The 26,732-nt window shown below is 48.7% G+C and overlaps 1 protein-coding gene across 1 annotated transcript; it reads left to right on the plus strand.

Annotated features, from left to right (window-relative positions):
• The first annotated feature begins 23,741 nt into the window (after positions 1 to 23,741).
• On the plus strand, positions 23,742 to 24,698 carry LOC132583458 (olfactory receptor 5AP2-like). Its single transcript, XM_060255094.1, has one exon. The coding sequence runs from the start codon at positions 23,742 to 23,744 to the stop codon at positions 24,696 to 24,698; it is 957 nt and encodes a 318-aa protein (XP_060111077.1).
• The last annotated feature ends 2,034 nt before the right edge of the window (positions 24,699 to 26,732 follow it).

Consider the following 26,732-nt stretch of genomic DNA (forward strand, 5'->3'; position numbering starts at 1 on the left):
TCAGCAATTCTTGTCCAGTTGCTCATCATACCCCTCCAAAGCGTCCTGTCTCTTCCTTGTAAAAGTGGTTGTTGTAACTAACATGTCATGTCTGTTCAGCACTGGTTTCAAAAGGCTGAGAGTTTTGCTTATGTACTCGGTACTATAAACCATCTGTGCCTCAGCAAAGAAGACCAAAAGCAATGTAACCCACTTCTCAGATTCTATCAACCAAATCTTTCAGCAAAAGGGGAGCTGGCAGTTGTTTCTGAAACACTAGTACTCAGAGTAAGGAAAACACTTTTATATAACGATGTAGGCAACTAATGGGGTTATTTCTCTCGGTGCTGGGGGTTCAAGCATCTTTTTGTTAAGCCCCCTGGATTGCATTTTACTCCATAAATCATTATTCAAAGATGCCCATTATTCATAATGTGTGTAGATAGTGTAAAAAAAAAGCCATTACAGGACCATGGTTTCCATGAAACCTACTGGAAATTTAGTTTACTTAGAAACAAAAATATGCTTAATTATTGGAGGGGAATGGCATATAAAACAAAAATTTTAAAAAGTATCCTTTGTTGAATCAGTGCTTTGGCATGGGAGCTGTCTACTCAGAGGATACTGTCTTCTCACAGTCCAATAGATTGGAGATTCTGAAAAACCCCATTTGCCCAGGATGAATAAAATTAATTTTTTAAAAATAAAGTCATAAGACCCTGTGGATTTTGCCTTAGTCTCAGTCAGTGAAGAATGGAGGTAAGTTTCACCTTAGCTTCAGCTTTAACCAAGCCTGATTCTAGATGTAAACTTGCACTTGGGTACTTGGAAGATGGATCTTAAAAATTTGGATTGCACTTTTTCCAAGAAAGTATAGTTGGTAGGTGGAGGTCCTAACATAGAGCCATAGAGCAATTGTGGCAGAACTTTTGCCTTATAAAGGTGAAGGGCTGCTGAAAGAAAATGGCCACCATTAGTATGATAAAATTTGAGGATACCTTGAGTAGATTTCTTAAGGGTCAAAGAAGGCAACATGCTAGAAGATCTATAAATAGTAATCCTGGAGAATCCAAATTTAATCTATATCCATAATATACATCAAGAGTTTATTATCTTTGAACTATTTTCCATCCTCAGATATCACTATAGAGGAAAACATAGAGGTTGCTGCCTCTAGTCAGGAAAATTCGGCCCCACCCAGCCGAGCGGCTGAGCGGCTGTCTTAGGCTGGGGGCCGTCCATTGTTTCCCCTGCTGGAGGAGAGACAATGGTTTAGCCCAAACTGCGAGGGGGTGGGCAACCTTATAAGGCTGGCCCATCCCCCTGTGGCGCAGTTCTTTCAGGGCTTCTCGGTAGTTGCAGCTCGGCCGCGTCAGCTGTGGCTGGGCGGCGAGCTGTGGAAGACGTGTTTGGAGAGCCTGCGTGGGATGTTCTGACGGCGATTGGGCAGCAGCACTGAGCAGGATGAGCGGCTCATCCCTTTGCAAAGCGGCGGTGGCGTTCTCTCCGGGCACGGGGCGGTTTGGTGGCTGCGGCCTTTTTCACACACCCCCTCACCTTTGCTTGTTGGGCGTTTGGCTGGGGGCCTTGTAGAGAGGCTGAGCGGCATTTGGGGCTTCAGTGGGGGCTTGGTTGCGGTGGTGGGTGGTTCCCTCCCCCACTGAGCAGGACGAGTGGTTCATCCCTTGGCAGAGCGGTGGTGGCATTGTTCTCCCTGGGCATGGGGCGGTTTGGTGGCTGCGGCCTCTTTCACTCCCCCCTCCTCACCTTGCTCACTGGGCGTCGGTCGGGGGCCCCATAAAGAGGCTGAGCAGCATTGGGGGCTTGGTTGCGGCAGTGGGGGTTCCCTCCCCCGCTCCCCTTTTTCCCTTCCTGCTAGGGAGCATGTGCCTTGAGCTCCTGGGGGGTTGGGGGAGTGGCTGCTGGGGCTTACGCGGGGGTAGGGCTCAGTTTAGTGTGGCTGTGGTCATTCTGCCCCCCCTCCTCTTGCATTAGAAGAGTCATCAAATTGGGGATCCATTGGCTGAGACAGTTAGTGGTTGGCCTGCTTGGTGCCCAGTGGTGTTCGGGGGATGGGGGTGCAGTAGTGTAGGGCCGGCTTGGTGTGCAGAGGGACCCTGGTTTGTGTCCACTGCATCTACACCAAATAGGGTCCAGGCTAGTAATTTGTAAAGTGGTTAACAAAAGCCATGGGGCCAAAGAAGGGGCAGGGCCCTTCAATGGGCAAACAGCCCGCCAAGAAACCGGTTAAGAGGCCCAATCCTGTGGAGCCACCGGTGGATGAAGGTGTTGATGCAGGCACGCGGCAGGCTATTCTTGACCGCTTAGCGGCGGAGGGTGAAAGAGGTTAAGCAGGTCCTTCACGGAGAGTCACGGGGCTCACAGGTACTGATAGGGCTGCCACAATTGCCTTCCAGAAGGAGGTTCTCGCACGTCTTTCTACCTTACAGGGCGGGGAAGACGGCAATGAGCCGGACTTGGGGACATCAGAGGAGGAGCACAGGCAGGAGCCTGAGGAGGTTACAGTCATTCCACAGGAGCAGGAAGGTAGGTTGCCGGGTCAACCATGGGGGATGGTATGGCTGTGGGGCCCTTGGGGCCTGGTCATCGGACCCGGTTTGGGTACAACTGGGCCGCCTCATTTGACTGGTTCCCCGTATGTAGGCAGCAGTCCGTCCATGAGTCAGCAGACGCTGACGGGGTGGCCATCCATGTGGCCTTCCACATCAGGGCAGGTGGGGACCTGGTCACCTTGGACTTCCTCACCATCATTGGTGGGACAGCCCGGCAATGCTGGGGAGATGACGAATCCTACGGCTAGGGGCGTGCTCCCTTGGGGAACTCAGCTAGCAGTGGGGAGGTTGGGGGTTTCCAACACATCCCCCGGTTCTGTACAGTTCGTTGGCATTTCATGCTATACCTTTCGGAGATCCTGCTATGCTGCTGGGCGACCACCTTGCAGCAGCAACTAGGGAGAAGATTCTAAAAAGTGAATACGTGGATGTATTCAGCTTGTTATAAAGGGAGTTAGAGAAGAAACCCAAAGAGGAGATGGATGAAAAAGATAAAGAAAAACTGAAAAAGAGAAAGGTCGACAGGTCATGGTCGAATTGGTTGCCGGGGTTCTTGATTTATGCGGGCATAATTGCCAGGGTGCAGCCTTGGAGGGCGGCCCCTCTTTTCCAATATTGCGATATTATTTATTGCATTTATAATGATTTTGTTGGCGGTGCGTGGCTTCAGTATGATGAAGCATTTCGAATGCGAGCAGCTGTTAACCCAGGGCAACCGTGGGACCAGATCAACCAACAGCTTTGGCTGCAGCTTATAGCGCCTGCTAAACCCAATCTGGGTGACAGATCAGACAGTGGTCATCTGGTGCAAAAAACGACTCAACCTGCTGGTGCCCGCATTACTGGGTGGCAGTCAGTTCAACCTCGGCTGCTTTGCTGGGAGTTCAGTTCCCAATGGGGCATGTGCCAGAAAAGCCTGTCGGTATAAGCATGAATGTTCACTGTGCGGGGCCCCCCATGCCTTCACAGCATGCATCAGGTCCAAGCAAGAGGGGGCTTTAAGCGGCCTGGAGGCCCCAATCAACATCCTGGAAAAGGGTCCCAGCCCCATCAGAATGACAGTTCTTAGAGTATTGTTGCAAGTTTATCTGCATTTGGAGGATGGGTGTTTTTTGTTAGCAGGGTTTGAGCTGGAGTTTAGGGTCCCTTACCAGCGTCTGAGGATCCCGTTTTTGTGTTCCAATTTGAAGTCTGTAAAAGGGTTGGAGCATGTAGTAAGGAACAAAATAAGGAAGGAATGTGCAGAAGGACGAGTTTAGGTCCCTTCCCGGAGCCTCCGGTGCCTAATTTGGGAGTGGTGCCCAAAAAAGCAACGGGGGAATACCGGTTGATTCACCATTTGTCATATCTGCGGGGCCAGTCCGTTAATGATGCCATTCCGGTTGAGTTGTGTTCTGTTAAGTACATTTTTTTGTTCGGGCTGTGCGAATTGTTCGGCACTGCGGGGTAGGCGCGGAGCTTGCAAAATGCGACATCAAGTCGGCATTTCGATTGCTGCCCGTGCACCCGGAAGATTTCAAGTTGTTGGGTTTTTGTTTTGAAGGTGGTTTTTATATGGACCAGGCCCTACCTATGGGGTGTTCCATGTCTTGTGCGGCTTTTGAGCGGTTTAGTATGTTTTTAGAGTTGGCATTACAGTTTAGGACGGGAGTGCGCGACATGGCACATTAGTAGGGTATTGTAGAATCTTTCGGGCTCAAGTGCCGTGTTCTACTGGAGAAAGTTTTCCTTCCAGACGTTTTGTTCTCAGCTGCGGTGAACATCCTCAGTGGCATTGCAGCCGAAGTAGGCGCTCCGACCTTGTAGAATCTTTCGGGCTCAAGTGCCGTGTTCTACTGGAGAAAGTTTTCCTTCCAGACGTTTCGTTCTCAGCTACGGAGAACATCCTCAGTGGCATTGCAGCCGAAGTAGGCGTTCTGACCTTGTAGAATCTTTCAGGCTCAAGTGCCATGTTCTACTGGAGAAAGTTTTCCTTCCAGACGTGTTGTTCTCAGCTGCGGAGAACATCCTCAGTGGTGTTGCAGCCGAAGTAGGCTCTCTGACCTTGTAGAATCTGACCTTGTAGAATTGAAGTAGGCGCTCTGACCTTGTAGAATTGTGCATTACCTTGATGATTTTCTTTTTGTTGGCCCGGCGGGCTCAGGGCAAGGTGCCTTTTTGCTCCGGTCCTTTGAGAGGTTGGCTGTTGAGCTGGGGGTCCCGTTGGCAACCGAAAATACAGAAGGCCCCTTGACTGTTTTGACGTTTTGGGGGATTGAGCTTGATACTGTGCAGCAGTTTTCCCGTTTACGGGCTGATAAGTTGCAGAGCTTGCGGGAAAAAGTGACTGAGGTGAAAGGAAAGCGGAAAGTTATGCTGCTCGAGCTTCAGCAACTTGTTGGCCACCTGAATTTTGCATGTAGGGTGGTGGCGCCAGGTTGAGCGTTTTTGCGGCAGTTCTGTGAAAACATGACAGCCTTGTGCTTGCCCCATCATTTTACCCGGGTCACCCAGGGTATGCGCTGCGACTTGGAGGTTTGGGAGACCTTTTTGAAGGGTTTCAATGGCACTTCTTTTTGGCGGGAGGTAATGCTGTTGGAGGCAGAGCTGCAGATTGTATCGGACGTGGCTGGTACCACCGGTTTTGGTGTGTATTTTCGGGGACTTTGGTGCGCCGAATCTTGGCTGGTGGAGTGGACAAACTCTGATTTAATTCGTAATTTGACGTTTTTGGAGTTCTTTCCTATTGTGGTTACTGGCATTCCCTCGCCAACTACATAGTGCACTTCTGGTGCGACAACATGGCGGAAGTTCATGTTGTCAACAACCTTACCTCCAAGTCTCCCCCAGTTATGAGGTTAGTTAGGGTTTTCACATTGCGTTGCCTTGAATTGAAGGTTTTGTTTTCAGCCCGGCATGTACCGGGCACCAGTAATGGTGTGGTGGACGCCCTGTCTCGCCAACAGATGGTGCATTTCTGACAGCTAGCCCCAGAGGCCGACCCTTGTCCAGTGCGCATGCCAGCAGAGCTGTGGCGAATTGGAGAGACGAAGTGAGCCGAGCCATTCAACTGGCAATAGCACCTAGCACAAGAAGGTCATATGATCAAGCGGTGAGTCAGTTTTCTGTTTTTCGGGTGGGCTCTGGGCTTGAAGAGACTTGGCCTTTTCCGGTCGAGCATCTGTTGCAGTTTTGTGTGTGGCAGAGGGAGCGCGGCCGCTCAGTTAAATCTATTATGGGACAGCTTGCGGGGTTGTCCTTTATTAGCAAGGCGCGGGGGTATTCGGAATTGATAAAGGATTTCTGGATTTCTAAGATGTTGGAAGGGTAGTCGCGGGAAGTGGGGTGACAGGTCGATAGCAGGTGCCCTATTTTGTCCGCTATCCTCCGTGGACTTTACGCCACCTGGGCCTTAGTTTGTGCCTACAGTTATGAGCAGGCCTTATTTCATGCTGCTGCATTAATGGCGTTTTTTGCAGCATTGTGGGTATCCAAGTTGGTGGCAATTTCCCATAACGATGTTTTGGGCAGGGCCCTCCTGGTGGGGGATGTTAAGCTGGAGAAGGGGCAGGCGGTCATTCGGGTCCATCGATCCAAGACTGACCAAGGACAGAGGGGCAGCACTATCACCTTGGGCCCCTGTTCTGACAAGGAGTTATGTCCGGTGTGTGCTCTTGTGCAATATTTAGACATGCGCGGACCGATGCAGGGCCTGCTATTCTACCATAAAGACTCTTCCCCTCTTTCTAAATTTCAATTTTGGGCAGTTACGAGTCGGGCCTTGGAAAAATTGGGACTTGGGGGTGCTAAGTTTGGCACTCATTCGTTTCGCATAGGTGCTACATCCACAGCAGCAGTGATGGGCTACGAGGGTGATGTTATTCGCCGAGTTGGCTGCAGGAAGTCCGGGGCTTTTTGGACTTATATACGGCCTCTGCAGTCGTAGGGGGTAGCAGTTAAGGCTTCCCTACAGGATGTTATGTTATTTATGCAGTTCTGAGTTTTAATGTTTTTCTTCCGTTGGTGCTGTGGCTGGCCTGAAAAGGAGGAGGATCCTCATTTGCGGCCACAGTATCGTTTTCTGGGTGGCACATCAAGCCCGTCGGACACCAGTGGAATCTCAGTTGGGCCTAAGTGAGCAGGCCGTAATTGAATGGCAGGGCCAACGTGGCATGAAGTGGGTGGGACTCCTTTCACTGTTGTTTAAGGAAAAGAGGGGCCTGCCGCCGCATATCTTGGTGATTCACCTGGGGGAGAATGATTTGGGCTTAATGAAGGGTAAGGCCCTATCACTTCAGGCCTGGGATGATATCACCCTGATTAAGAGGAGATGGCCAGGCATCCTCGTCCTGTGGTCGGCCATGTTGCCGCATGTGGCAGGCGGCTTGGGAGCCAGCAGGCTTGGAGCAGGCCAGGAAGAAGGCTAATAGAGCCTTATGTATTGCCATGGAGTCAGGTTTGGGAGTTTATGTGCCCCACCCGTCCATCAGAGCCAGTTGTGCGGACTTGTATCGGCCTGATGGGGTGCATCTCTTGATAAAGGGCAACGAGGCAGTTTTGGCCAAGTTACGGCATGGGCTAGAACATGTTCTTGTTTCAGTGGGGGACAGTGGCCTAAGCTGAGGCTTGGCTCTGTCTGTGGTGGTTTGACTCTTGGGAACATGTTCTTTTGGGGTATTGGTGAGCTCCCATGGCAATGCACCTTTGGGGTGTACGGCGTCCCTGGGGTGACCTAAGCTGCACAGCTCAAGGTTGGCTCCAGGGAGCCTCGTGATCCCGTCACTAGGGAGTTGTCCACATCCCAGGCTGCACGGCTCAGGTGAGGGTGGAGCTTGGTGAACGGGATCTTGTGCCTGGCCAGCCGGGTCTGAGCCATTGGGTCAGCTCACACCCGGGGCCTGGGGCTCACCCAGTTTTCGGGTTGAGGAGGTGGTCGGTGTTATGACCCCTGGCTCAACCCGGCCCCAGTTTTTTCTCCCATTTGCCGTCAAGTTAAATAAAGTGGCCCTTTATCCCACATTGTTGTCTGTCTCATTTTTTTGAATGGGGGGGCAATAGCATAAGGCTATCCAGGGCTTTTTTGGTAGAAAAAGCCCAGCTGGAACTCATTTGCTTATTAGACCCCCTGACACCAAGCCAGCTGGAACTGTGTTCCTGTGCATTGCTGCTCAAAAACAGCCCTGAGGCTATCAAGTCCAATATCTTTCTTTTTGTTTCACAGCCACAGTCTACATGGGGTCATTCAGCCACTATTTATACAGACATATCAAATTGGAGATCCTATCATATATCCTTCAGAATGATTTCTGATTTAATCATTGAAAAGAGGACAAAGACTGGGTGGCATTTCTGTTTATAAACATGGGCTTCAAGATGTCACCAAATCTCATATTGAACAACTTAATTATGATAGGTAAGCTTTACCAAGTGAGTTTCTCACTCTAAACAACTTGTAATAAATTGACATATAACATAAGTGATTCCAAACCCAGTCATGAGCTCTTGGAACAATGTGGCACTCCCAATTACATTATGGGGAGCATCACAGTTATGTGTCTCACACTCACTTTGCTGCTTCAAATCTATGTACTAACATTAATAATTTGTTCTAGGAATGCAGAGTTCTGGGTGAGGGAGGGAGTACAGGAAGTGTAGGAGAAAAGAACAAAGGAGCAACAGAAAGAGAAAGCTCTGTTTCCTGATTGGCTGCCCTACGACTTTTTGGATCTGCAACCACATTTGTCTGTACCAGCCGCAGGTAAGTTTGATAGCTAATGGGAAAAATTGGAAATTCAGATGTACTATTCAAGCCAAATAATGTTTGAGGATGAAAGGCAAGTAATTTGAGCCCATTATACATATTCTGAACCCAAGGAATCACCTACCAATGATGAGCATATACCTCTGCCTATTAGGGACTCAAGAACACCAAGTTATGATTATTAAAAACTAATCCAGATGTTTAGGGACCAAAATAGATGTCTAGTGTGGGCTGAATTCTGTTCAGTAAGTCACAAGCCTGCGTTACATTGCAGCTGAGAAAACCAATAACCTAACATATATTAGGTATAGTACTTGATTGACTATGTGAAAAAGGCAAAGGTTTTATAGAAATTGTTCCAGCTACTTTGTGCATTATTAGTTACTAAGGAAATCTCACTCTTCAATGAGAAGTTAATTAATGTGTTGGGCTGTAGGGTTTGCAGCTCATTGTATGCAACTTGGATAGTGACAGAGTTAAGCTAAATCAAACTGGGGGCAGGATAAAGCAAAGTAAATAGGGTTTGCAATTTGTTGCCCTCCTGCATCTGAAATAATGGTATGAAGAAATGTGGGGAGAAATAGGGGCTGATGTCACATCACCAGAAGCGATAACATGGGGCACTCCAACATTTACAAAAACTGGAAGTGACAAAATTGAATGTGCAAGGATTTACAAAAACTCTATGGTTCCTGCCCCATTAAATGCTCCTGTTGGTTGCCATTTGAGGCCTTGCAAGCCTATGAAGCAAAATGAAATGATCTGGCTAGAAAAAAAAATGGCAGGAGGCAACTCATAGTCTGCAGCAAGAACAGAGACAAATTGGGATTGTAGCTCAAACATGTCACACACCAATAAGGCAGTTTGACTTAGCAAGAATCACCAAGTATAATCTAATCTTTCCTATAAGAGGTGGCTTTGGTGGCCTAATTAACTCCTCATAGTTTTATAATGGATTAATAACTGTGTGGGTGCTTCATGGGCTAAGTTTCTATGTGATGATAATTCAGATGGGCTTTAGTTTGTCCCACTTAAGCTTTCCAAATTAACTTAAAATGTGTGACAAGTCAACATCCATCTTTAAGTGATGATTCAAAAATCATTCTGCCAACCTCATCACCCCCAAGTATCCTTGTCTGTCTCCAGATAAGGCTTCAGATTTCATCTGACTCTCTTAGCTGCCCTGCCTCAAATGCATCTAGCTATGGATGATTTTTTCAAGATCATTGTCCCTTAGGAAGACTAGGTCTACCACTTCAGTAGGAGGCCTTTTTAATTCTGCGTTCATTGCTCACCAGCCCACTCAAGGAGACATCTAATAAAGAGTTGTTTTGATGTTATCAAGCCTTTTCCATTGAATAACTAGTTGCCCCCCCAGTCGGAATGAAGAGGCTAACACAGTGTGTTGGGTAAAAACCGGGCCGCTTTACTGGAAACAAACTTAAGCAAACTTATAACTAGCAGGGGTATGGCCTAACAGGACAAGCCCTGGGGTCAACCCCATGACCCCGCCTTGTCCTGGGAGGGCAAGCCACCCTGCCCCCAGCAAAAGCCTCGTATTTTGGCTGGTTCTGACCTTTGGCCAGGTCCAAAGCCCGCCTCTACCAGGGCTAGCATCAATCCCCCATGGAAAGATCTGCCATGATGAGGCTTTGCCGTGATCTGCACTCCCCACATTGAGCCGTACAGCCCATCTGCAGTTCATACAGACCACCCACACACCTGGTGCTGAGCCATAGGTGCTCCCCTGAAAACACTGTGGCCAATACCTCATCCTGCCACCACCAATGCCAAGCCTCTGCTTAGGCATTAGCGCCCACTGGACGGCCCAGAGCCGACCACAACCCCTGCCGAAGCTCTTCCAAAAAGGCCCAGTTGCCCAACTCAGACAGATGAACCCCATCCGGCCTATACAAGTCAGCATTCTCGACTCGTATGGCCGGATGTGGGAGGAATATCCCTAGGCCCCTCTCCATGGCCTTCTGTAAGGCCCGGTTGGCCTTACACCTAGCACGTTCTATCTCCCCCGGGGGAAAGGGCGGACCTCCAAACCCTGCGTGGCAATATTGCCCACCACACAAGGATAACGCCTGGCCATCTTCGCTTAATTGCCCAAAGATCTGCCTGCGCCTACAGCAAAAGGGCCTTCCCTTTCATGAATCCTAAGTCATTACCACTCAGGTGAATAACTAGGATGTGTGGAGGAGGCGCCAACCTCCCCCTGAACAACAGTGGCATGATCCCCGGCCAACGCAGGCCCCGGCAACCCAGCCACTCCACCGTTGCCCACTCACTGATGCCCAGCTGGGTGCCCACTGGAGACCTCCTGGAGTGATGGGCCACCCAGAACACCATACGGTGCCCGCAGATGACAATCCGACACCTCTCCCTACGAAGCACAGCACCTGGGAAACAGAAAAATGTCAACACCCGGAAATATGCCAACAGGCAACAAAACAATCAAGCTGCTCCTGCATCCTCCTAAGTGACCAACAGGCGCACATAGGATTTGAAAGCTGCTGACCACCACCGGCCAATACGCTGTATGGTAAAGGGGGTGTAACCCATCGCTGCTGCTGTGGAAGCAGCCCCAATCCGGAATGAATGTGTTCCAAACTTGACACCCCCCAAACCCAACTCAGCCAAAGCCTTGCCGGTCACGGCCCAAAATTGATATTTAGTAAGGGGAGGGCCCTCACTATGCCGAAAAAAAGGGGCCATCACCCTCCGCCCTGAGCAGTACATACTGCTCAATGGCCTTGACCAGGCACAAATCTGGTAAGGCACACTGACCAATTGTAATAATCATCCCCTTCTGATGCTGGTCCGTTTTGGACAGTCTAACTGTCAAAAGAATTTGCCCTTGCACAATTTTGACATCCCTGGCACACAGCGCTCGGTTAGAATTGTCAGTCCTAGGCTGTACAACAAACTCGCTAATGCGCAGAGCCCCAAAAAAGGCAACCAAAGAGGCTGCATGAAACACCACGGCCTCAAACAAGGAAGAACATATCCTCGGCCAAACCCTATACAACCCCTTAAGCACCGAAGGGGATATGGTTTGCTGGGTATCGGCCCACGGCCCATGCTCCCTTGCCCAACCCTCCAACATCTTCCTAACTCCCCGTATTCTCGGGGAGCCCCTGCACTTTACTCATAAAGGAAAGTGCTGCCAATTGACCCTTAATTGACTTAAGCCCCAAGCCTCTCTCCTTCTGATGTACACAAAACTGCATGATATGTGCCGCAGGAACCGGCCAACTATCAGGCAATCCAGCAGCGTTCCTAAATGCCCAAAATTGTAATCCTGCCCTATCATAAGCTCTTCAGGTGCTCTGTGCCAATGCTAAATGAATTGCCCTACGGGCTTCAGCCTTCCAAGCTGCCATACTTCCTGGGGCATTCGAGCTGGCCGCGGGTCCGCTTCTGAAGCGAGTTGGTGAAAACGCTCGATCTGTTGGTGAGATAGAGCGTCCACCACCCCATTGCACACTCCGGAACATGCCTTGCAAGGAATAAAATGTTCAAGCGGAGACATCGCAAAGTGAACGCGCTCACCAGGTTCATTACCAGTGCGGATTTGGAGAACAAGGAGTTGATGACATGTACTACAGCCATGCTATCACACCAGAAATGAACAGTATGGTTGGCCAGCTGCTCCCCCCAAAGCCAAACAGCTACTAAAAAAATTCCAAAAAGGTGAGGTCCCTGCAGAGTCCGCTGGCCAACCAACCTGCAGGCCACTGTTCCACACACCAGTGGCCCCGGAAATATGCCCCAAATCCGGCGGCTCCAGCTGCATCTGAAGATATCTGGAGCTCCGCTTCAATCTTTAAGTCTTCCTGCCAAAATGAAATACCATTAAATGATTCCAGAAATTCCTCCCAAACCTTGAGATCCCTATGCATGCCTGCAGTCACACAGACCCGATAGTGAGGAAGCTGCAAGTGCCTCATGGCGTCACAAAGACATCTTAAAAAGGCCCTACCTGGTGCAACAACTTTATATGCAAATTTGAGGTGACCCACCACCAGCGACACTTTGCGCTGCCTCCTAAGTGAGGCTAACCTTACTCTAAGCTCTGACACTTTATTCTCAGGCAGCCATGAAGCTTGCTGATTGGTGTCCAGCTCAATACCTAAAAACGTAAGTACTGAACTAGGCCCTTCAGTTTTTTCGTGCGCCAATGGCACCCCCAACTCCCGCGCCAGATCATGAAATGACTGCAATAGCCTGGCACATTGCGCAGTCCCCGCCGGGCCCACAAAAAGGTAGTTGTCCGGTAATGTGCCATGTCATCTAGCCCTGACCTATCCCGCAGAGCCCATTTCATAAAGGAACTGAAATGCTCAAACGTGGAGAAGGACACCGAACAATCCATGGGTAAAGCCCTGTCCATGTAAAACTTACCTTCAAAACTGAAACCCAGAAGCTCAAAATCCTCCAGGTGGACTGGCAAGAGGCGAAATGCCAACTTAATGTCACACTTCGCCATCTTGGCCCCTACACCATACCCCCGGACTACTTTGACCGCTTGGTCAAATGAAGTGTACTGTACTGACCATAAAGTATCAGGAATGGCATCGTTCACTGATGCACCCTTCGGGTAGGACAAATGGTGTATCAAACAGTATTCCCCTGGAGCCTTCTTGAGCACCACCCCCAAGGGGGATACTCGTAAAGCGGGCACTGGCAGAGCCTCAAAGGGTCCTAAGACCCTCCCCTCCAAACACTCCTTGGCTATTTTTGCCCTAACCACGTGCTCCATACCGAATGAAGATTGGGAGCCAAACAAGGTACCCTAGGACCCATATATGGAATCCGGAAATCGAAAGAAAAACCCTCCCATAAATACTCTCTATCCACCTTATGTGGATATCCACCAAGCAACCTACTGAGTACCTTCAGACGAATGGGGCTGGGCCCCTTTACCAGGTGGCTGCTGGTTGCCCCCCCCCCAACGGGGTGTTTAACACCTGTCCTGGGTTTTGACCAGCTGCACGCTGAGAAGGCGTGTGACCCACCACAGAGAGGGCACTCGTGCTTAAATTTACAGGGCTTCCTGGAGCACACGCCCTTTGACGTGAACTTCCAACATAACAGCCGGGGTTGAACCGACTGGCCCGCCATACTGTGGGCCCCTGCAGCAAGCTGTTGCTTCTGCACCAAGTGTCCACGATCTGACCTGTCACCCAAATTCGGCTTTGCCGGGGACATCAACTGCAGCCAAAGCTGCTGATTAATCTGGTCCCAAGGCAGCCCCAGGTTGACAGCAGCCCTCATACGAAAGGCCTCGCCATATTGCAACCAAGCTGCACCAACAAAATCAGTGTATGCACAGTACACTATGTCACAATACTGGAAAAGCGGGGCCGCACGAAACAGCTGCGCCCTTGCTATGACACCAGCATAAATAAGGAAGCTGGGTAGCCAATTGGCCCAAGTTCTGTCCACTTTTCCGCGCTTCAGCTTTTCCTTTTCCTTATCATCCAGCTCTTCCTTATCCTTCTTTTCTAATTCCCTAAAGAGGAGACTGAAAACGTCTATATATTCACCCCTCAGAATCTTGTCACATGTAGCCACTGACAGATGATCCCCCAATGGCAACGCCGTGTCACCATATGAAAGCATGTGAAAAGGTATGGTCCCATAAGGATTTTGGGGGTAACTCCACATACCCTGCTGATAACCCGGCCACCCGCCATACATCTGTGACTGTTGTTGCCTACCCCAAGGCAGCACCCCAGGCAGGGCCTGTTGTGCTGGGGCGCTCTGTGATGCGGCCGGGGCGGCTATCTGCCCAGAGACCTGTGAAACAGAAAAACCCCCCCCCCACTTTGGCCCTGTGGCAATATGCAAGAGGTACCCCAAGCCCATGACGGCCCCGCCACACATTGGGGGACCGAAAGTCCACTCTGCCCTGTAATCACCAGCGCTCCCACAGCTGTGGTTGGGGGAGACAAAAATTGTGATGAACCCCAAGGCCATGCCTGGGGTTGTTGTTGTAACAAGTGCTTACCAACATCACCCGGTGGGTTAACCACCACTGCCACCACTGCAGCCTGATGTACATCTCCCGCTGCCCCATTATCCAAGGGGTCATCGACCGGCCGCTCGCTCGGGTCAGGGTCATCCTCCTGGTCAGGCTCATGTCGCGCGCCAACTCCGGGCGCTCCACCCTGCAATGCAGAAAGTCGAGCCAGTACCTCCCTCTCTGCTGCTCCAATGCCTCCAATTGGCCCATAATGGCTTGACTTACCTGAGCCTCTTGACCCACATCCTCAGCAGGGCCGGGTTGTTGACCCCGCCCCTGAGCAGGGCTGGCAGGTTGCTTACCTTTTGATGTGCCCTGGCCCTTCTTAGGAGCCATACTGGCGCCCCCCAAAAAACACCCCACAGGACCTCAACAGCCCCAATCCCACTAAGGAGTGGCCTCCCCCCTATGGAGCCTTATCTTATGAATACTCCACCCCCTCACCCCAATGACCCTACTACTGGACCACACAAGAAGGCTAAGACCCAGGGTGGGGGGGCTGAGTGAGGAGTGAGGGTGGGGAAGGTGCAGAAAATCAAGCACTCCCCAGCCAAAACACCCCCTTTTCATCCAGATACTATGAATCAAACCTTAGTGGTCTCCCCTCCAAGTCCAATCCAGGACAGACCTCGCCCAGCCTCCAAGCTCTGACACTAGAAACTAGCCGGGACCATCCAGGTCAGGATATAGGGGTGGGGAGTCCATGTGGGGGGGGACCCACTCTTAATCCCCACCGCACCAGATGAACAGGGGGAGGGAGGGGGGTCCATGAACGCCCACCCTAACACCCCAGACGACACCACTGTCCTGGGCCAACCTGGCCCCGATCTTGAGCCTCACAAAACAAGCCCCAGGACCTCCCAGTTTGCCGCTGCTCATGCCGCGCAGGACCACCGCACTTCCAAAAACACCCTGCAGCCTCAAGGTAAGCCCCTCACATGCGCTAATCTCTGCAGCGTACGCAGTCAGCTCGTAACACGGCTCTCTTCCAGAGAGCTGAAAACCAACTTATATAGCCCCGACGCCACACCCAGAGCAGGCTCCTGGATGCCCGGGATCAGCTGTAAGTGTCAGAACTTGTAACTTTTGCTTTATATTCCTTGACCAAACTGACTCCATGCTGTAACTTAGTAATAACATAGAGTGCTTGACCACAGCCATTAACCCTGGCCCCTGTGCTATGCCAAATATTTAGGGCAATAGGGCAGGCGGCAGATAGTCTCTGCTTAACATCCACAGGTGCCCTTTGAAGACAGGCCGTTTGGCCTTCACAACGGGGGAGCATCCTCTCCCCTGATAACGAAGGCTGGGAAGAAGAGACTCTTGTCTGAAACCGCGTGAATGATTGTTTTATTATGCTTTGCTGATGGCATAAAATGTAACCAACTGCTAGGAATTGGCATTACTGTTATTTCGTTACTCTAGCACTGTAGTTCTTCAATAAAGATCCTAACTTGTAACAAGTATTGGACTTGTCTGAAGTTCATCCAAATTCTGACATTATAACAGTAATCCTACTCTGGACTTATCTGTACTGGCAACCTGGCCCGATGGCGGCAAAGGCTCCAGACAACGGAGAGCCCAACATCCCACCCGACGAGGAGCCCCTCGACCCGAAGGTAACCGGAGCGAGGAGGAAACTTAAAGTCCCCGCACCCTTCTCCGTCGACGCCTTCGCTCCGCGGACCTGGAGCCCGAGGAAGTCCACGGCAGCCATGGAGGCCGCGGAACAACGGTACCGGATGCTTGCCACGGGCGGTGGAGAGGGAGAGGAGGAAGAGGCCAGAGACGAGGGGCTCGGCACGTACGGCGGAGGGGACCCGATTCGAACACTACGCAATGAATTGTTCGATTGGGTGAAAGAGATCCACGATGAGGTCCATGCATCCAGAACCCTGATGGCAGAGGAGATGCAACAGAACCTGGGAGCGATCCGCGATCAAATACGCACGCTCCAGGGTGCCGTGCCCGTGGGCCAGATCCTGGGGGGAGGAGCCCCGGCCGGCCCTCCCGTGGATCCTCCGGCCGGCCCTCCCGTGGGTCCTCCGGCCGGCCCTCCCGTGGGTCCTCCGGCCGGCCCTCTCGTGGGTCCTCCGGCCGGCCCTCTCGTGGGTCCCCTGGCCGGCCCTCCTGTGGGCCCTCCGGCTGGGGCCCCAGCCGGCCCTCCAGCCGGTCCTCCAGTCGGCCCCCCAGCGGGCCCTCCAGCCGGCCCCCCGGCCCCGCCACACGGCGGACCGGCTGCCCCGGTCCCGGTCGCCCCGGTAGTACCGGCCCCGGTGGGCCCCGCCGCCCCGGCCAGGGGAGATGGGGGCGGAACCAGAGAACTGAAAATTACGTTCGACGGAGATGGGGAGGAGGTCGAATACTTCACGATCCAGTGCAACACGTTTTTCACGCACTGGGGAGCGGGTTACCCTACAGAAGCGAGCCGAGTCGACCACATCGCCTCCAAGCTGCGAGGGCCGGCTCGGAAATGGTACGTGGGGCTTTACACTGGGAGGAAACCCGAGTTAGCCACGGTGGCCGACTTCCTGCAGGCGATGCTCCGACAGTACGGAGATCCCCTGCGAGAGGAGAAAGCCATCGAGGCCCTACAAAGAATCGAACAAGGCAACCGCACCACCCGCGAATACGCTACTGAATTCATGGGCCACTGCGCGGCAGCCAGAGGGTGGAACGAAGTGATGAAATATACAGCTTTCAAGAAAGGCCTGAACGCGAATATCTTAGATCGGTGCTATCACCAGGGAAGACCTGATACCCTGGTGGGATGGATTCAGCTGGCGGGAGAGGTAGAGACCGACCTCCAACATGTCGGAATGCGGCGTCAGCAACAAGGCAAGAAAGGAGGAAAACCGAGTCCCTCCCCCGGCAAAACAGAAGGGAAGCGAGCTCCAGCAACCTCGACCCCCACTGCCACAGCTCGGAAGTGCTTCAGATGTGGGGACCCAAATCACCTGGCCGCTAATTGCCCTGTGAGACCAACGCCGACCCCAACGCAACCCAAATCGATCACCTGTGCAAGAACAAACTGTATGCCAAATTGTCCAAATGTGAGTTCCACAAGACGGAACTAGACTACCTAGGATTCCGAGTGTCAGGGGAGGGGCTAGCAATGGATCCCGCTAAAATTCAAGCGGTTCTAGATTGGGAACCACCCCGAACTCGACGGCAGCTACAATCATTTCTCGGGTTCGCAAATTTTTACCGTGGGTTCATCAAGGGGTTCGCCCGTGTAATGCTCCCCCTCACCGAACTCCTCAAAACGAAGGGGAAAGGAGATGAGGCGAAAAAACCCTGCGCGCGCCTAACGTGGACGCCGGAATGCCACCAAGCTTTTAAAGAGCTCAAACAACTCTTTACCTCTGAACCAATATTGGCTCACCCCAACGAATTAAAACCCTTCGTGGTGCAATGCGACGCCTCCGATGTCGCCGTAGGAGCCATATTGATGCAGAGGAACGAAGAGGGGGAACTCCATCCCTGCGCCTACATCTCACACAAATTTTCAAACGAACAAAGGAACTGGTCGGTCTGGGACAAGGAGGCTTTTGCAGTAATGTTTGCCCTCAAAACATGGAGATCCTGGTTGGAGGGAGCCCGAGTCCCTTTCGAAATTTGGACTGATCACAAAAACCTGGAGGCCCTCACCGGCCGCCGCAAACTGACTGCAAAACAAATCCGATGGGCGGGGTTCTTTGCTAAATTCGACTTCGTGCTAAAACATATCCCCGGCACTAAGAACTTCTTGGCCGACGCACTATCGTGCATGCCTCAGCACGAGAGTCAAAGGGAGGAGGTGATCGATTCCCTCATTCCCCCCTCCACAGTCGCTACCCGCTCAGGGAAACAAATCGGGGCCCCTGACCTACCGCAGAAGGGACGCTTCGCAGCAGAGGCAGAATTGGAGGGAACGGAACGACCGGAGGGGCTAGAAAAGGGGGAGGAAGGGCTGTGGCTTTACAAAGGGAAAATTTACGTGCCCAAATCATTGAGAAAAGAGGTCTTGGAGCAAAGCCACTCTAGCCGCCTGGCGGGCCACTTTGGCTATGTAAAAACCCTATATTTAATCACCCGACAATTCTGGTGGCCCAAACTAAAGAAGGACGTCTCTGAGTTCGTGCTCGCCTGCCCCACTTGCATCATGTCCAAACGGAGGGGGGGGGAAGCCACCGGGCCATCTAGTTCCCCTCCCCACCGCCAGCCGCCCATGGGCAGTGGTGTCAATGGACTTTATCGTGGAACTCCCTCCTTCCCAAGGGAAAACAGTGATATTAGTGGTGGTAGACACATTCTCCAAACAAGCCCATTTCATCCCCTGTAAGAAACTCCCCACTGCCAAAAAGTTGGCCCAATTATTCTTTAACCACGTGGTCCACCTACACTCATTCCCGGAGAAGGTCATTAGCGACCGCGGGCCACAGTTCGTTGCCAACTTCTGGCGGGAGTTTTGCAAACTGGCGGGCATTGAGCAGGGGCTTAGCTCCGCGTACCATCCGCAAACGGACGGACAGACGGAGAGAGTGAACGGGCTTCTCGAGCAGTACTTGCGATGCTATATCAACTACCAACAAACGAATTGGGTGGAACTCCTCCCCTTCGCAGAATATGGGTACAACAACAGCCTCCATAGTTCCACCAAAACCTCCCCTTTCCAAATAGTCAATGGCTACGAGGGAAAGCCTTTCCCCAATCTCCCTCTGCCTTCCGGATCACCGGAGCCCACTTCATGTCAACAATGGTGGGAAGGAATAAGGGAGGGGTGGAAAGTAATTCAAGAAAACCTGGAGGAGGCGAAAAAGGAGTACAAGAAGCACTTTGACAATAAACACGCCCCTCAATGGGAACTGAAAGAGGGAGAGACAGTGTTTCTGTCCACAAAGAACCTGCCCCTCCCGCAAGGGTGTCGCAAACTCGCTCTGAAATATCTGGGTCCTTTCAAAATAAAAAAGGTCATCAACAAAGTAACGGTGGAATTAGAGTTACCCAAATCCTTGAGTAAGATCCACCCTGTTTTTCATTGCAGCCTTCTTCGCAAAGATCCTGGAGCTACGTCATTCCATCCTCGCCCCCCGGAGCCGCCTCCGACCCTAGTGAAGGGTCAGAGTCACCATGAGGTGCAGGAAATCCTGGACTCTAAAGTCCAACGGGGTGTGCTGTACTACCTTATCAGGTGGAAATACTTCCCCCCGAGCTGTGACGAATGGGTAAAGGCTAGCGATGTATCTGCTCCGCAACTGCTTAAAAGGTTTCACCTACTGTACCCACACAAGCCCAAGGCAAAGAGCTTAGGGGGGCAGTATGTCAGAACTTGTAACTTTTGCTTTATATTCCTTGACCAAACTGACTCCATGCTGTAACTTAGTAATAACATAGAGTGCTTGACCACAGCCATTAACCCTGGCCCCTGTGCTATGCCAAATATTTAGGGCAATAGGGCAGGCGGCAGATAGTCTCTGCTTAACATCCACAGGTGCCCTTTGAAGACAGGCCGTTTGGCCTTCACAACGGGGGAGCATCCTCTCCCCTGATAACGAAGGCTGGGAAGAAGAGACTCTTGTCTGAAACCGTGTGAATGATTGTTTTATTATGCTTTGCTGATGGCATAAAATGTAACCAACTGCCAGGAATTGGCATTACTGTTATTTCGTTACTCTAGCACTGTAGTTCTTCAATAAAGATCCTAACTTGTGACAAGTATTGGACTTGTCTGAAGTTCATCCAAGTTCTGACAGTAAGCCTCCTCCTCCTTCTGGGGCCAGCAACTAACGGCCCCCAGCCAGAACGCTGGCGATGCCAGCTGGGCTGGAAGGGGCCAATAAGTAGTGTTACATTGTGATGCCAATGCAACAGTTTCGGATTCAGACAAAACTCATTTGCCCACCCCCTAACACTACTGTCTCCTCCATTATAATAATAATAAGATGATGATGATATTGGATTTATATCCCACCCTTCACTCTGAATCTCAGAGTGGCTTACGATCTCCTTTACCTTCCTCCCCCACAACAGACATCCTGTGAGGTAGATAGGGCTGAGAGAGCTCTCAGAGAAGCTGCCCTTTCAAGGATAGTTCTGCAAGAGCTATGGCTGATCCAAGGTTATTCCAACTGCTGCAAGTGGAGGAGTGGGGAAACAAACCCAGTTCTCCCAGATAAGATTCCCACACTCAACCACTACACTGAACTGTAGTCTTATCTTTATCATCCTTAAAAAACAAATTGCAAACCCTATCTTTATCATCCTTAAAAGTTCCATAGAACTTCAATTTTTTATGACTATCAACCCAGGAGAGTCCACCTGGGCAAGATAATGTCTCCCAGGAGGACTTATTTCTGTTTTGAAATGGACATGATTGCATCACAAGTTTTTAGTGTGTTCTGAATTCTCATGTGGAGCTAAAACAAAGATTGTGGATTGCTTAGTTCATGGCAAAGGCAACTGAGACTTCAAAGCTTACAGTTTACATAGTTAGTCATGATATACAATCTTAATTACCTGATTGATTATTATTTTTATATATATATTCCCTGAAATGTTAAATTGATTAGTTCTCAGGAGACTGAAAGAACCGCTGAAATAGTTTGGTAAATTCTAGGGGAAAAGCATCAAACCAAATGGGTAGATAATATAGAGAGCACCCAGTCTCGTTTTAGAATCACTTCTATGCTCTCTCGCTCTCTCTTATTTTTCATCTTATCCACTTATTCTAAAATTGAATGCATTTTTAGAATGGATGCTTTCCTTGATAAATTTCATCTGTGACCATGCACCACAGAAATTCACTGAGAAGATCAAGGAATACAGAACACACACACACACACAAAAACCTTTTATTTTGACTCTAGAGTTTAAGTGAAATAGACCAAAGAAGGTATGAATCTATCAGTAATAATTGTCAAATTGCTTATAAACAGTCCTCCAGACACTTCAAGTTGTGATGTATTTTTGTATGTATTTAAATCTATTTTTCCTCTCAAGGCCTGTATGGAAGGAACTCATTTTGGACTTCTTCAGTGTGTATGTTGGTTGCAGCAGTATTTCATCTGCAAGCACAGATGGCAAAGATTTGTCAAGAAGGGGTGGTGGTGGAAAGTGCTATCAAGTCACAGTTAATGTGGCAACCTCACTGGGTTTCCAAGGCAAGAGATGAACACAAGTGGTTTTCCATTTCCTGCCTTTGCGTATCAATACTGGACTTCCTTCGTGGTCTCCCATCCAAATGGGAATCAGGTCTGACCCTACTTATCTTCTGATGAGATTGTGCTAGGTGAGACTATTCAAGTCAATATGGGACACCAAAAAAAGCTACTGTAATTTTGACTCTAGTGTTGTTCAGTGAATAGAGTTTCCACCCTTCAAGCAGAAACTGGAGATAGCCTAGAATGAAAACAGATCTCCAGAGATCAGTTCCTCCTGGAGAAAATGGCTGCTTTGGAGGGTGAACTCTATGGCATTATGCCCCCCAAGGTCCTTCCTTTCCCAAAATTCTACCCACTACCAAAGCCTGTTCCACCCCCAAATCTCCAGGAATTTGTCAACCCAGAATTGGCAATCCTGTTACTGAAGCATCCTCCCAAAAAGGTATGATTTCTATCTGCAATTGTGGTCCAATGGCACTTAGCACTCTCCCATAGATCTCTATGTCTTCCTGATAAAAGTGGACCTTGTTTTGTCTAGCATAAAGGTATTCAGTCTGTAACTCATACACAGCTGCTTTTGTAATTATTATCCACCACAACAGCAACATTTGCTTTCATCCCTGGCATGAGGGCTTCACCTCAAGGAAGACTGCAGCTTACCCATTCCTTCAGTGATGGTTATTTCAAGATGGTAAACACTTGCCAAATATTTATTAGTTGCCCACTTTCCTGAAACATGAGGCGTGTGCTGTAAGGGAGAAGAGAGCTCAAAAGACCCATATGTGGTATGTCAAAGCAGCACTTGTGGCTCCCAAGCCGTTTAGTATCACCAGTCTAACTTTTCATGTCTGTTCAGGACTAGTTAAGAGTTTTGCGTATAGACATATTACTAGCAAAAAAATGATGGACAATGCTGCCATTCTTTGCACAAATCATCCATGTGACATAATTATCAGTTTCCACTGCCTACCTCTTTAAGTGTGTGGGGGGGTCTCTGTTATGCTAGAACTCAAGGTGAGTGAAAGAGCAGTATCTCCATAAAGATACTCTCAAAGCCCTGTGGATTCAAGCCTCCCTTCCCATCATAGTTGCTCTGTGTAAACAATTTGCCAAATATCATTTGGTCTGCAATGTAATGCAAATGTAGATATTCTCCTTAAAACAAACAAACAAACAAAAATCAGTGGAAATTTAGTTATAACAATCAATGGTTTACATGGTCAAATATGTATAAGTAAATTATATATGCCTCCTGCCAAATGTTATGTATGGGGGAGCATATATTATATTTATGACATTTCAGACATCGGGTTGGACCCTGCAGATATGTTCCACCATCATGTGGTACCTTCCTGCAGCTGAAGGCATTTTCCCATGATGTAAATAGCTCTTCCCATGCAGAATGCTCTCAGTCTCTCTTTTTCCTACTTCCTTCTACTTCTGAGGTGCCCTGAAATGTACTCCTACAGAATGACAAAGTGGGAGACTTTGCTGAAGCCATGTGAACAAGGATCAGAAAGTGGGGAGGACGAAGAAACACAAGGTTTTGAATCTAGCAAACTTTTTTTTACTCAGTTTTGCCCAGGTCTTTTTCCTATTATAGCTTATGTCTTGCATAGTATTTTGTCCATGAAGTTCCCCTTAATACTAGTATGTATTATTTGTATGATTTTTTTCTTCCTTTTTCACCAGAAGAAAAATTGGTCAAATTTACCACATTGTGTTTGTGTGACTGTGATTTATACTACATACTGTGAGGTTCTAAGTGAAAGCATGAAATCCTTTTTATTTATTTTTATTTAAAATACATGAGGAAAGTTTGCAAAAGGACAAGTTACCACCATTAGTATACTGAAACCTGATCTTTTTGGATCCCTTGATTTCCCCTCCACCATGAAATATTTTGAATAATATCTGTAAGTACTAGCATGTCTGTTTCCAGTTCTTTCTCAAATGGCATAATAATCTGAAACTCTTAGTTTTTTCATAATATATGATACAATTTAATCAAAATGTGTTAAAAGTTTTCTGTGGGCCCCCAATCTAGATGTGAGGTCCTGAAAAGTTTGCCATTTTTTAATTGGACAGTTCACATGTATTAACCAAATTTAGCCCCATATCTTAGTTTAGGTAATGTGGTGAAAGTATCCCTTCACTTCTTATACATTTTAGAATATATTTGATAGAATTCTGTTTAACTCTTCACAAGAATCATGGTTGTCAATACAGCCAATGAACTTCCAGATTTTCTCTTTTTTCAGTTTAGGTTCCAGATGGAGGAAAACATGAGAATAAATTACACAGAAGTAACAAAATTCATCATTGTTGGGTTCCCAGGTAACAAGAAGATCCAGATTTTGTATTTTATCATCTTCCTCCTCATCTATCTACTTACTCTTTTGGGAAACATCACCTTGCTATTCACACTCAAAGTAGAGACAAGCCTCCACACACCTATGTACTTTTTCTTGAGCAACCTTGCTGTCCTGGAGATTGGATACACCTCAGTCACTCTCCCTAAACTCCTGGCAATCTGTATTGGAAGAGCGAGAAATATCTCTCTTACAGCATGCCTAACTCAGTCCTACTTCTTTTTCTTCCTGGGTTCCACAGAATGTTTCTTCCTTGCAGTTATGGCTTATGACCGTTATCTGGCCATTTGCAATCCATTGAGATACCCAATACTCATGTGCAACAGAGTATGTGTCTTCTTAGCTGTTGGATCATGGTTTACTGGTTTTCTAAATCCTTGCCCATCCACCATCCTCGTTAGCAGATTGTATTTCTGTGGCAGTGTCATCAACCACTTCTTCTGTGATGTTCCACCATTGCTCAACCTCTCTTGCAGCAACACCTACATCAGCAGAACCATCATCTTCATAAGCTCATCTTTCATAGTGTTAGGTACTTTCATGTTGACTATGCTTTCTTATGCTTGCATTCTGGCCACCCTCCTAAGGATGTCCTCAGCTAAGGGTCGACAGAAGGCATTCTCTACCTGTTCTGCCCACTTGACTGTGGTCTCACTCTACTATGGAACGGTGATCTTCATGTATGTCAATCCTGCAGCCAAGTCATCAATGGAAATGAACAAGGTGGTGTCTTTTATCTACAGTGTGGTAACCCCCATGCTCAACCCCATCATATACAGCTTGAGAAATGAAGATGTCAAAAAGCCTTTGAAAAGAATGATGTTAAAGAAATTCTGTACAGAAAGGCAGACTACTTAGAAGTATTAACTGTGTCTTTGTGGGGTTTTAGAGTTTATATTTGTGGGCTGGACAGTTACACACGCCAGAAATTTATCTTTGTCCACTGAGCCAGAAAAAAGGTTCTGATGATACTGATATTCAATTCAATTCAATAACCTTTATTGGCATGATAGCAAACATAACAGGGAACCAATTCATCCATCAAATGGCGATTTGCAAATACGTTAAGAGCCTCCTAGATAGTGCATGATATGATAACACTGTGTGTTATCTAGGAAGACTCATGTAATGCGGCCCCTTCCTGCCCACGCTGCTGTACGGTGGCATAGGGCGGGGCCCGTGTTTGCCTCCCCGAATGGAGGCGAGGCAAACAGACCTCTGCCCATCCGGGGATGTGTGGGGACGTGGATTGGGGCTTTATCAGTCCCAGCCATGCCTCCAGTGGCGCAGTTCTCAGGTGCTTTTGGCCCACCCTCCCACTCTGCAATAGTACAGGCTTCTCTGGTCGCCGTGTTTTGGGGCCAGGTAGGAATTTTTTCATCTCAACCGATTGGCTATGGTTGGGGTGTGTTTCACCTACCTTGTACTGTTTGCATTGAGGTTGGGATTTTGGTAACCTTAAGTTGGCAGGAGTTTGATTTGGGCTATGTAGGTAACCGGTGAGCACCCTCAGTTTTTCCCTGTTTCAGGGGAAGTGGCGGGATGGGACGGCAGCTGGGCTGTACGGCTCTCTGCTGTGATGCCCGCTATACGGTTTCCTCCTCTGGCAGGCTGCTCCTGGGTGTGCGGCATGGCCACTTGAGGGTATTCCTGGCCTTCGCCGGTCTAGCATTAGCCAGTACAAACTGGCTACTGCCGGGGGCTGGGTGGCTCACCCTGTCTGGACAGGGAAGAGTCAGGGGTTTCCCTTGGCCTGTCCGGTAGCTTAGGTTGCCCCATGCTGTGGTTGTTCAATAAAGTTGCCCTGTTTGTTTATCCAATACACCGTGTTTGTCTCATTCTTTCAACTGGGGGGGGCAAACTTTGAGTTTATGGTTTTTGAAAATGAAACAAGACATTTATTACATAGTCTATTTTAATGATGATGTTTAAATATTGCTGGCAATTACCAAGTGGTTTTGTTTATGGAGAAAGTATATACAGTGGGATCAGTTTAAATTTTAATGGTTTCACTATATAATAACAATATTTATATTTTAACTGTTTCTTCTGGGCAACTCATATGGAGCTCCCATACAATCTCCTATTGAAGGACAAAATATGCAATGCCCTGCTTAGCAGGATAATAGAGGGTGTTTTCTCAAAAAAACACTCAACACTTTGGTAGAAAAGAACATGTAATGAAATTACCATACAGAATTTGGTATTTTCTTGGAATTGGTGAATGACTGTAGTGTCTTATTGTTCCTAACCAATGTTTTGTGACAAAGGAGATGGTGATGCTTGCTTCTTGATGGCTGTGGATACCCCATCACAATGTGCCCTAATGGCTCTTGCCCAGTAGCCATCAGATGTGGAAGATTTGATATTTATTGTACTAGCAGGGAGACAGGTATATATATTAGAGAAGAAAGCATAGAATGTGAAACTGGTAAAGGAGAGACACAGACAGTGAAGTCAATACCCAAAGAGAGAACTGAAGCATCTCTTGAGAATCTCCCTGTGAGATCTAATGTAAAGTAGCAAATCTCTAGCAGTGTCTCTGTGCTTCCATTCTACCTGTATATCTGTAAATAACCCAAATACGACAAAAACACTACAAGACACCTGTTATCTCTGGAGACTAGCCTGGATAAGGGTTAACCACTAGAAGTTCTCACTGTGGGGTGAGCATAACAATATCTGAATTACTTTCAAATACAAGTTATAGGAGAAGCCAAAAAATGTAATAAAATGCCTATAGAGTATCCTCAAATAACGAAATAGTTTAATAAAGTGACATGAATTAGTCAGGAGAGTAAATTATTGTTGGTATCATCTATTATTTTTAGCTATCATCTCTGTTATCATATACCTTATAATTACACATACTGCTTGCAGTTTGTCATTTTC

This window comes from Heteronotia binoei, chromosome 15 (genome assembly GCF_032191835.1).
Source record: "Heteronotia binoei isolate CCM8104 ecotype False Entrance Well chromosome 15, APGP_CSIRO_Hbin_v1, whole genome shotgun sequence".
NCBI classification, from domain to species: Eukaryota; Metazoa; Chordata; class Lepidosauria; order Squamata; family Gekkonidae; genus Heteronotia; species Heteronotia binoei.

What these genes read in the sequence shown, in the direction of transcription:
- LOC132583458 (XM_060255094.1), top strand. Translation starts at nt 23,742, where the DNA reads ATGGAGGAAAACATGAGAATAAATTACACAGAAGTAACAAAATTCATC.